This window comes from Camellia sinensis, chromosome 13 (genome assembly GCF_055761805.1).
Source record: "Camellia sinensis isolate YWXY chromosome 13, ASM5576180v1, whole genome shotgun sequence".
NCBI lineage: Eukaryota > Viridiplantae > Streptophyta > Magnoliopsida > Ericales > Theaceae > Camellia > Camellia sinensis.
The window spans coordinates 23,489,263-23,501,683 of NC_138973.1; the positions used below are offsets into that span (position 1 = coordinate 23,489,263).

The 12,421-nt window shown below is 38.9% G+C and overlaps 1 protein-coding gene across 2 annotated transcripts; it reads left to right on the top strand.

Annotated features, from left to right (window-relative positions):
- The first annotated feature begins 6,734 nt into the window (after positions 1 to 6,734).
- Positions 6,735 to 11,385, top strand: LOC145806556 (elongator complex protein 3-like). 2 transcript variants are annotated; one of them, XR_014349879.1, is made up of 4 exons: positions 6,735 to 6,815; positions 7,537 to 7,606; positions 7,715 to 7,736; positions 11,168 to 11,385. XR_014349879.1 is itself a non-coding variant. In XM_082903874.1 (3 exons), the coding sequence occupies exons 1-3, from the start codon at positions 6,754 to 6,756 to the stop codon at positions 7,844 to 7,846; spliced, it is 264 nt and encodes an 87-aa protein (XP_082760000.1). In that variant the 5' UTR covers positions 6,741 to 6,753; the 3' UTR covers positions 7,847 to 8,078. The 2 variants fall into 2 exon arrangements, 1 of the variants encoding a protein (XP_082760000.1); XM_082903874.1 differs by lacking the exon at positions 11,168 to 11,385 and having other exon boundaries at positions 6,741 to 6,815; positions 7,715 to 8,078.
- Positions 11,386 to 12,421: the final 1,036 nt, after the last annotated feature.

The window sequence follows — 12,421 nt, forward strand, 5'->3', positions numbered from 1 at the left end:
GTAATCGATGATCAGGACTTAATTTACGAACAATAATTGAAACAATATAGTGACATTCAAAATAAGATATGTCATTCAATAGATCGCAAATACATAATTCGCATCAAATTTGTAATAGGTCATGCATATCTTTGATCTGTTTCATTCAATACATGTGTTAAAAAAAAAAATTAAAGAGAGATGTCTTATTCGGCACTGTCGTCGTCGTCAGTCTTCTCGGCTTCAAAAGCCGCGAAGGGAAAATTATAACTCTGATATAGAGGTGACGCTGAATCAATGCCCGCTGCCTGTAGAGCCTTGGTCCACCCATGCTTGAATCTACAATTTTTGCATCGGCAGACCTCCTTGGCTAGCTTTTCCTTCATCTTCTCTATACTAATCTTCCGGCCGTCAAAAAATCCATCATTATAGGCCTTCGTCCTTATTGCTTCTTTAGTGAACATGCTCACCGTATCTTGGTCGGCAGTGGCCTAGTTTAACAGCTGTTGGGTCACCATTTTCTCTACAATCAAGTTACCTTGACTTGCCAAATGCGCTTATCTTTTTGCTCAATCTCGTACCACGCGGCACGGAGACGCATGCCGATTTCATATGAAGTATATAGCCCTTTCACTACTCCATGGACGCTCTTCCGAAAAAATTCAAAATCAGGTCGCCTAACCATCGACTACTGGACTTCCAGTGGAATAATCTGTCGGGCAAATTCAACTGCCACGTTTGGATCGCGGATGATCAAATCCACCTCTATCATCGGTTTGTTCCCTACGAAGACTGAAAAACTCAACGGGCGTGGTGCCCCACTGGTCTCACTTCACGAGCGAGGGGAGTTTCCCCACTGTTGTCTTTCCTTCCTAGGTGACCTGCTTCGACGACGTGGAGAATGACGTCTTTCGCGCTCCCCCGATGTCCTACTTCCCGTTCACAATGATTCACCACCTCAATTCATCACTGAATCTAGCTCAACCAGTGTCTTACCCTCTCTTCTGTTGTTGAAGAATAGTTTTCTAGATATTTAGTTCAAACCCACTACTTTTCTCCCTCCTGTGATCTGCCAAATTTGGACACCAATATGGACCCTAAACGAACGCAGCCCCCACCCTTCTTAGTAATAGCAGGTGCAGCGTTCCCAAAGCATTCCCTTCAATGCTCTGCGCTACGAACTAACATTAATCGATGGTCTTGTTCATTAATTTGCTGGAGCAAGGGCAGATTCATTAATCTATTCGGCCTAAATATCGAAGCTATGCACCGAAATGTTACTCTGCCCCAGCAAATCCCTGAACTACCGTTGTTCGGCGGTCCTGTTCATCAATTTGCTGGAGTAAGGGCAGATTCATTAATCTATTCGGCTTAAATATCAGAGCCATGCGCCAAAATGTTACTGTGCCCCAGTCAATTCATGAACAACCATCGTTCGGCGGTCCTGTTCATCAATTTGCTGGAGCAAGGGCAGATTCATTAATCTATTCAGCCTAAATATCAGAGCTATGCTTCGAAATGTTACTGTGCCCCAGCCAATACCTGAGCTGCCGTTGTTCAGCGGTCTTGTTCATCAATTTGCTGGAGGAAGGGCAGATTCATTAATCTATTCGGCCTAAATATCATAACTATGCGCCGAAATGTTCCTGTGCCCCAGCCAATCCGTGAATTGCCGTTGTTCGACGGTCTTGTTCATCAATTTGCTAGGGCAAGGGCATATTCACTATTCTATTCGGCTAAGTCGCAGTGCTACGCAGTTATTTAGCACTGGATTAATTCAGTAGTTTGTTCCATTCATCTCATTTCATGTTTTACATCTTACTTAGCCGTTAACAAGCACATGCATTAGGCAAAAAGGCAAATGTAACTTTCATTCATAAACTGAGTACAAACAGAAGTCACTATTCTATTCGGCTAATTTGAGTGCTTCTTCGCTTGCGTTCGCCCTTTCCTCGGCGGCCAATCTCAGTTGGTCAGCAGTCTTGGCCTTATCTGTTTCGGCATCGACCCTTGCTCTTTCTTCTGCCGCTTTCATGGCCTCAGACTCGGCTCTAAGAGAGGCCTCTACTACCTTGCCCCTTTCATTTTCCACCTCAGCTGTAAGAAATCTGATCTGTTCGATAGTGTCATGTTGGCAATGGCCAATCTCAGTTATCCTTGTTTTGTAGGCGGCGGGAAGGATATTAGCCGGGTATCGACTCACCAGCCATGTTGTCAGGATATTAGCCAGGTAGGTCCCCTAAGTCGGCGAAAATATCTTCGAAGGACACGTCCGCTTGGCCAGAAGTGGATCGAGGATTGAGGCCGGCTTCTTTGAAAGCCAAATTTAGTGATGCGTCAACCTTCTCCTCTAGTCCGTCGGATCTGTCCAAGGAGGGTTGATTCGGCTGCTCAGCGACTCCTTCGGCTACTTGTTCGTTCGCTGGCTCTGAATCTGAAGCTTCAAGACCAATCTGCCTAAGGTTCTTGAAGTTCGGAAGAATAAGCGCCGTAAGGTGCTGTTCACCCCTCGAAATCGGAATGTTATCTGCAGCCGAAAAACTAGCGTAAGTTGGCTTATATCTCAGAAGAATGTGGGCCGCCCTCTCTTACTTCTGGAGGTTCGGATGGCCAAAGAACTAGAGTGCGGTTCTGGTCTACGCAAGTATAGCATCGTCGGCCGAGACGAGAACTTTTTTCAAATTGTTTCCTGCACAAATAAAATGGTAAATACGTAGAATTTGAACTAGGTAAATACTTAATAAATATTCGTGGGGGCTTAAACAACCACCTAGTTTGCCTCTTCACTTGGGCACTGGATCTAGGCGATCTTCGCCCTCGCCGAATTCCCAGTTGCCGCGGACAACGACCATGACATCATCAACACACTTGCCAGAGCTGGCAAACATAGTCAACAAATGATGGTCAGTGTCCTTCGCCTTGAGGAAGTAGCGCCCCTGCTGGCCAGAGGATTTGGCCAAGGCATAACAATGCCAAATAGCAGGGATTCCAAGGTTAAGCCTAAGGCGTCGGTTTAGTTCTAAAATTCCCATTATTATTCGATAAAAATTTACATTCGGCTGAGAAGGGATTAAACCCCAATGGCGAAGAACAGCCCTAAAAAATGGATGAAGGGGGAAACGGACTCCGTCCTCAGCGATTGATAGGAGAGGAAAGACGATTGTACTCTCATCAGTCCTCTCCATGTCAACTATGCTCTCTGCCAAGAGTGACAGATGGACGTCGTTAGGAATGGAAAAATGGCGACGGAAACCAGAGACTCAATTCACAGAAAAAAGGGCTTTCAAATGTTTCGCCATCATAGCCAGTAAAGTGGACACTCTAAACAGAAAACAAACAAGGAAATGGGAGTCGAAATGGAAGAGAGAAAAACTTACAAGAAATGAGGACAATGAAGAATGGAAAGAAGTTGCAGAGGATGTGAAACGAGGGAGGTGAACTGGCAGGCAACGAGAAACCTTGTGTATTCAAAAAAGCATACAAGCGAAGAGACAACACGGTTTCAAATCGTATTAAATGAATGAATCATACAAAGGGACGGGAGATTATAATAATTCCTAAAAAGAGTAGGCGTTCTGACGCTTGCGTTGGAATAAGGGAAACCGTCGTATTTTTTGGCCCTCTAAGTCCAAGACCAAACATGCCGAATAACTAACATTAATAGGATGTTTGGGGGCAATTGTGGGAGCCGAATAATATAAATACGTAGGGAACCCGATTTAGTTTAAAGAAAGAAATCAAGTTATGTACTATATGACTCTATCCTGGAGGGACACAGGCCGAATAACCAGATCGGCCGTAGAATCAGCTGTAAACTCGGCTGAGTATGAATAGGTAGGACAGAATAGTCGAGTAAGCAATTATTCGTTGGTCGAAAGGTGGGCCTAACCATCAATATCAAGGACGACTATAAATAAGAGGAGCATCAGCTAAGAAAAGGTATGTGAGAACAAATAAAATTAATTTGAGATACAAGCATCCAAGAGAGTATACACTGACTTATCGTCGGAGTGCTAATTTCGGCACCCCCGACCGGAGTGTTCATTCCTTTTCAGGTGACTAGCTGAGGATCAAGAGCATCCTACAGGATCCATAGAGTATTTCCAATCCACATCTCCACAGTTTCATTCTCTCAAAAACTTTGAAGGTAAAGTGACACTCTGAAAAACAGGTTAAATATTTGGGACTTCACTTCCTGGAAAACCTCTCATGTGAAGTGAAGCACTATGAAAAACATAGGAAAGACTATGGAAAACATTTTCTATCTCTGCAATAAAGAGAAGGGATAGGTGGAGGATAGAAAGAAAATGGGGGTTATAGAGAATGAGAGAATGTAAGAATGAGCAACGTACGAATGGATGGTCCACTCCTATTTATAATGGTCTAAATAACCCACTTTGTTTTTTTTTTTTTTTAATGCACGATTTTGAAGCATAAAATTACCAAATGTTATTATAAAAAAAAAAAAAAATGAACGCTATAAATACAAACTAATTAGTGCACAATTTTGAAGCATTAAATTAGTATATCGATTAATAGCACGATTTTGAAGCATTAAATTACCAAACAACATTCTTCTTTTTTTTTAATGCATGATTTTTTTTTACCTATAAGTACCATATACATGGCAAGATCCAAGTGACTACGAGTTTGTAAAAGTATATACGTTTCCTTCTTCATATTTCTTGGTATGGAGTTTCTTCACTCATATCTCACAATATGGAGCAGGATGGCAAGGCAAGAGAGGCAGATCGAAAGAAACTTCGTGATCATGAGCAGCACCACCACTGTTAAAAAGCTTCTGATCATCATCGGTAGCACTATCGAGGCAATAGGAATACCAGTAGTTGGAATGGTCATGAAGAGCGCGGACATGATTACGAAATACCTTGTCCCTTGACTTCATATTGTTCAGTTCCACCTCCATCATTTGCATTTTACCGTAATAATCGCAATTTACAAAATACGAAATAGTCATTTTCGAGAAAACCTTGAAAGCAAGTGTAGACATGGCAAATATAGCTGAGAAGAAGGAAAACTTAAGCCTCCACTCTTTTTTGTATAGAATAAGTATTATTTCCAAACACTACAACAAAAAACATTTTTGGCGACGTTTTTTAGCAACTAAATTGAAATTAGTCACCAATTGTATATAATCGGCGACAATATACTAGTTGGTCGCCAAAAAATAAACTATTGGCGACAAGTTAAGATTATTGGTCGCCAAAACGTTTGGCACCAACATTAATGTCTACGCAGGAGCGCTAAAAATGTTTTCGCGACCAAATTAATATATGGCGACGAAAATTTTGGTCGCCGATTGGAACTTTTTGGCGACAAAAATAAATTAGTCGCGGAAAGGTGAATAATATTTATGGCAACCTAATGAATTTCGTCGCCAATAAATTAACAGGTCAAAACCACATCGTTTTGAATCTGTCCTTTTTTTTTAATTTTTATTTTAACCGTAGACTGATCCTTTTAGGTGAGTACACAAAGAATTGACCTAAATTGTTCATCTCTTTCTCTCCCTTCACAACCTCAAGCGGCACGGCAGAACACGCAGAGACACAGAGGTATGTCTTCTCTTCTTCTTCTTCTTCTTCTTCTTCTTCTTCTTCTTCTTCTTCTTCTTCTTCTTTCTCTCCCTCTCCCTCTCCCTCTCCCTCTCACTCTCTCACACTGCCTCCGCCTCCTCCTCTTTTTCTTCTTTGTCTTCAATTTCATTCTCTTGTTCGGCATGGCACAGCACAGCACAGCACAAAGCTTGCCACTCTTTCTTCTTCTTCTCTCTTCCTCTCGCTCTCTCGTACAGCTGACTGAGCGCCACCGACGGCATTCCCTCAAACAGTGCTTCCCTTTCATCTCCCTTTCTCACAGCGTTGATCGCGACCACCTCTTTGGTCGCTACCCTCTTCTCTTCTCTCTCTAAAATTCTGATTTTGGGACTGCGATCCATATAGAAGACAGATTTTGGGACTGATTTTGGGACTGCAATCTTTCTCTTCAATTTTTTTTTTTTTTTTTCATTTGTTGTTTGCTTGCTTGCCTTATGCATTTGGGGACTGATTTTTGGGACTAATTTTAGGACTGCAATCTTTGTCTTTAATTTTTTTTTTCATCTGTTGTTCGCTTGTTTGCCTCATGCATTTTTCTCTCTGACTTAGAATTGTTATATACCTTCTATTTGGTCATAGTCCTACTCGTTTTCTCTCGAGTCCCGATCATATAACTGCTAAAATTGTATTTATTGTCTTATTTAGAAGTTAACACAATGCCTATGGTTATTGGAAATTAGATTTATGTGCTGAAGCAATTTTATGAGTTGCAGGAATCATCAATTAGAAGCTGAATTTGTTATTCGAAAGTTGCAAAATTGATATTTGTTAAATTTAACATTCAAAGACCCGAATTTTATTTGGAAGCTAAAACTGTGTATTTAAGTGTTGAATGTACATGCTTAGCTATGAATTTTATTTTAATGCTGCAAAGATAAGGAACTTAGGCTAGACAAGTCATTGTTCATGCTTTCCAAGTCATTGTTGTCTTATAAAGCGTACATGTCTCCTGAATATTTTGATGCACAGCTTACTCCACTTGGCTGGCAGCAAGTGGGAAAACAATCAATGTTATGTTATTACACAAACTCATTTTGATAAAGATGAACTTATAATAAGTATCTTACTGCTTACATATATAGTCCTTAGCAAAATTTTGAGGCTAATGTTGTAGAAAATTTTGCACTACTGTAACAGGTTGATAATTTGTGTAAACATGTCCAATCAAGTCAGCTTTTTTAAGGGGAGTGATTTAGTCATCACGTCCCCTTTGTTAAGGTATTGATGCTGGTTTTCAGTACTCCCGTTCCTTCTGTAGATATATTTTATGCATGATACTTTTCTAATTCTACGCAGTTTTTCATTCAGTTTTCATTAGATTGGACTAAAACCTTCCTTTTTAATTGATGATTAGGATTTAGTAATACTTGCATGAAAATGCAATTTTTTTTTAGGGGGGAGATGTAAAAATAAAAATAAAAAACATTTGCATTTTCTTTGCACTTAAGTGCAAGTATTTTGTAGATTTGAGCACTGCAGTTTTTTATTATGGATGAGAGTGAAGATTTGCAGTGGCCTTAATTTGTCTAGCCTAAATTTGAAGTTTTCAAATTGTACTCGTGAGTCGTGATAATGAATCGGTCTTGGACTCTTGACAATGACAAGGAGTTTGAATGTATGTTTTTGGAGCCTTATATAAATGCCCTGTGAGGGATTCAACAGGGGAGGTTTCAGTATTGTGGCTGCTATTTGTTGATATATCAGGGAGAAACAGAAGTGCCTACTCCAATAATGCCACCCATTTTGTTATAATGTGAATCTGTTATAATCAGCGTTATGAGAAAATGTTAATAACCTATTCGTTTTCCACCTTATCCCCATTTTGCATTAATTTGGATCTACTAGAGTTCGTTTATCATTATGCGAAAATGTTTGCGAGTGTCTATATCTTGTAGTTAATACTTCATGAGTTAATCACTCTGTGTAATATTTGTTTTAGATATAACCCGTATGTTCAAGCTAGAAGTAGGATAAATCAACTCAAAAGGTTGGGCCACAGTGTCGATAAGGTTTGTCATCTTCCACGTTTTTCAATGTTTACTTCAATTGTACAAAATGAGATGATATATGTTTAAAAATCCTTGTTCACTAGTTGTAAATGATTGTTCATTTTGTAGGTTGAATTCATCTTGATGGGAGGTACTTTCATGTCATTGCCATTAGATTACCGTGATTACTTTATAAGGAATCTTCATGATGCTTTATCGGGACATACTTCTGTTAAAAATTGTCTTTTACTCATCTTATAAATGTACTCATTTTAAGAGGAAAAAAAAAATTTGGGTCCTGTTTTTCCTACTTCGCTTCAAAATTTCTAGATCTTAATTTGTTCAACTAGGTTGGAGCTAAAGATATGGAATTATTTGTTTTTCATAAATTCTATAATTTCACCTATCCACTCTGCTCATTGTTCAAGTCAAACTGAATTGAGTTAACTAAACACTTGAGTTAGCATGCTTTCAAACATTTAGTGGAACCCTTTTATGTTTCAAGCTGTATGACCTTATGTACGGGAAAGAAATAATTCTTCTCGTATAATCCTGTTGACTAAGTCTGTGCTCCTCCATACGACGTCACTTTGTCACCTGAAAACGCAAACATGAGCTAGCCGGCGGGTATGTGCCGGAAACCTCTCCGATGCCTAAGTCTGCAAACTTGACAAAGCTCAATGTATTCAGAAAGCAAAATTGTGTGTTGTGTTACCTCCTCCAAAGTGATGTTTGTGAGCTTTTATAGGTTTTGAGTGGCACAATCCTAGTAGGACTTCTACTTCCCCATGCAGAGTCCTCCTAGGATTCATACTCCTAAAGGATAATGCTTATCCTTTTACACCCCCCCCCCCACTGCTTAAACCAAGTGGGATGGTTTTTACCATGGCCGAACTACCATTTGACCGAAGTACTCACGGTTATGTATAGCCGCAGAACAAGCCGAACTAGTTCTTCCTTTCACTTCTCTTACGTCGGCTTCTCATGCACAGTACATGGCATGGTTGGACCGAACTAACAAATCGCGACCGGTATAACTCCAAGACCGGTCTAACTCAAAGGTACCGCTAGACCGCTCTATTCAGAATACATCATGACCGGACTAACTCTGAGACCGGCCTAGCTCCAAATTGCCCGGACCGAAGTAGCTTTACAATTCTTGAGCCGAAGTAACTTAATTCCTCTTAGGCTGAAGTAACTTTTCGGCCTTTTTACCCAGTCCTTCGCACTGTGGGCCATAATGTCCTTCTCATAGCTCGGCCCAATTTTCACTAAAATTACCCTCTCACCTTACATTATGAACATGAAGATGCAATCATCCTTCAAATTTTACAGATTTGTGTTTTGAGGCTTGATCACCATGCTCATATGTGGTGTATGAAGAACCCACTGTTATTGGCAGATACCAATATGTGTCACCTATAAAACCAACGATTCTTGAGGTTCACATAATATAAAAAGCGGATAAAGTAAATAAAATTTCTTTATTTATTTTATTTATTTTTTTATTTTTTTGAGTGTCATTTAATTTTGGTTTGTACTAATTTGTAATATATTATGAACTGACTAATTATCAGTAGAATTATTCATTCCTATGCATGATTTCCAAGTTCCTTATACGAGATTGCAGATGTTTCCCTTAAGCTAATATGCAAGTCATATCAAGGGTTATCATATTAGGAGCAATATTGGTACCAAAAACCATGCCAGAACTTTGAGACAAGCATAGCAGTTTTTGTTAACAAGGAGTGTGGTTTTTGGATAAAAATGACAACAAAAAATAAAATGATTTGGCTTAAGCAACCACAAACACTTCTTAGTAGGAGCCATGTCCATAAACTAACACTTCTCAAAAACACAATGGACGAATGTTTGTCACACTTGGATCACAAATTCACAATGCTTTTTAAATAATTTTCAATTTTCAGACTCTCTTCAGCACTCTATCTATGAGTCTATATGTATGTGTATATATGCTAATGTGTCTGTCTAACACCATGTCCTTGTTCATCACCTTAAAATAATTATCTTGTAGAAGCGTCTTTAACTTCCCAGGTCCATATCCCAACTTTGTGTTTCTGCAGCAAAGATAAATGATGTGTATTGCTACATCGTTGTAAGTGCCATTTTGATGGTCTTTTCTTCCTATTTTTACAATTTTAAGTGTTTTATTTGGGAAATTGTTATTACACTTGAAATTTTTTGATCCTAACTAACGAAAAATCATTTCCATCATGAGAAGATTTAAAAAACAAAACTATAGTTTAGGGTGCATAGTCTATGTGTTGACACTCACTAGGTAGTTAAGTCAACCTCAACCTTTGAATCCTATGATGTCTGAATACGGTTTCCGTGCAGTGGCTTCCAGCTTATAATTGATTTACCAGGTAACATGTGGAGTTTGGTGGCAATGTCATGGGCGTGATTATACTTGAAATAACAGGGAGCTTCTATTTCCACACACCACGTTATCTCAATTAACACACTCTTTTGGTTCGGATGTCAACTTTTGAACAAAACTTTATGACACAAAAATGAACTTCTGAATGAAACCTTCATGATTCGGTCGTATCTTTGGTTCAAAGGGTGATTTTTGAACCATTGGTTTTCGTTCTAAAGTTTATTTCTGAACCATGTAATTTTGTTTGGAAATCAACCTCTGAATGAAAAATGGTGCGTGAACTTAGAGAAAGTTGTGTGTGGAAATTGAAGCTCCCAAAATAACACTTCCGATAACCCAGCCCTAGATTTAGTATTGCCACACTAGTGGCATTGAGTTTCATTCATAATTGGTCTTGGTGTTCAATGACTATCATTTTCTATTGCTATAAAGTATAAAATGAACCAATTCTGAATTTCATTCTGAGTTGGTCTCACTGTGAGACTCAATTCTAGGTGTCCAAAATAGCCTAAATGTCAGGAATTCAACATACATTCTGATACATTATAATGCATCAATGTTTGAAGCATTTCCTCATGTCTGTTTGTCTCTTTGTAGTGTGTTGAAATTTCCATTACCATTATAATGTTTTAAGAAATTTCACTTGTACAGGAACCTGTATATTGGGTATTGGGTAAAGTAGTAAACTGCTGGAAAGGCTAATTTTCCAAGAACGTGTGCGTTTAGAAGAAACTGTTGTCCTTCAGCTAGGAGGGTGTCCCATCAAATGAAAATATGGTGTGCTAGAAGATTAATTTTATTCTGTCAAATTTTAATCTACTAATGAAATATTTTTTATTTTAAATTTTATTTTTAAGTTTCAGTACTTTGAAATTCCATTGATATTATATGTTACCTTCTTTAATGCGTTTCCATGACTATTTCATTTTCTATGTACCTTCTGTATACATAAGTTGTATTTGTGCTGATAAAAAAAGAAAAGAAAAGAAGTTGTATTTGCGATTTTATGTTTTTGTTCAATTATGCACCAGCAATGTAATCAATATCTGTAGATGCGATTATATTGAATGACAGCTGTTACTTGAGCTTTATCTTCAGTTTTCCAATTATCAAGTAGCTTGAAAATGTTTTGTTATATGTGAGACCCCTAATTTTTGACATATATAATTTTGAAATTTCAGGCTAGTGAGCTTGTCAGAAAACAGTATGACTTTAAATGTAGACTCTTTAGACAACTAGAATCGAAGGGAGAAAGTTCCAAGAAGGTTGATAAAACTCGAGCTGTTGTGAAGGACTTGCACTCAAGAATCAGAGTTGCAATTCACAGAATTAACTCAATATCAAAGAAAATTGAGGAGCTAAGAGACAATGAGCTTCAGCCCCAACTTGAGAAGTTGATTGAAGGGTATGTGATGCTTGTCCTTTTTCATTAGTGCTTAATATATCAATATACCACCGAAACCACTGAAACTTGGCACAGACAGCTTGTTCAAGCCCAAATAGACTTCTAGGAACAAACGGGACCTCGATTGGATCTTCGGTTAGAAAATTAGAAGAAAAATTGTAAAACACAAGACTTAAAAGGCCCGTTCAAGAGCCGAAATTGCAAAATGACCACTGAAACCACCGAAACTTGGCACGGACAGCTTGTTCAAGCCTAAATAGACTTGTACGAACAAACAAGACTCGATTGGATCTCCGATTAAAAAATTAAAAGGAAAAATGTAAAACAAAAGACTTAAAAGGCCCGTTCGGGGGCCGAAATTTCGAAATGACCACCGAAACCACCAAAACTTGGCACGGACAGCTTTTTCAAGCCTAAATAGACTTGTAAGAACAAACGGGACCTCTATTGAATCTCCGGTTAGAAAATTAGAAAGAACATTGTAAAACACAAGACTTAAAAGGCCCGTTCGGGGGCCGAAATTGCGAAATGACCACTGAAACCACCGAAACTTGGCACGAACAGCTTGTTCAAACCTAGATAGACTTGTAGGAATAAACGGGACCTCGATTGGATTTCCGATTAGAAAATTACAAGAAAAAATGTAAAACACAAGACTTAAAAGGCCCGTTCGGGGACTGAAATTTCGAAATGACCATCGAAACCACCGAAACTTGGCACGGATAGCCTTTTCAAGCCTAAATAGACTTGTAGGAACAAACAGGACCTCTATTGGATCTTCAGTTAGAAAATTAGAAGCAAAATTGTAAAACACAAGACTTAAAAGGCCCGTTCGGAGGCCGAAATTGCGAAATGACCACTGAAACCACCGAAACTTGGCATGGACAGCTTGTTCAAACCTAGATAGACTTGTAAGAATAAATGAGACCTTGATTGGATTTCCGATTAGAAAATCACAAGAAAAATTGTAAAACACAAGACTTAAAAGACCCGTTCGGGGCCGAAATTTCGAAATGACCACCGAAACCAC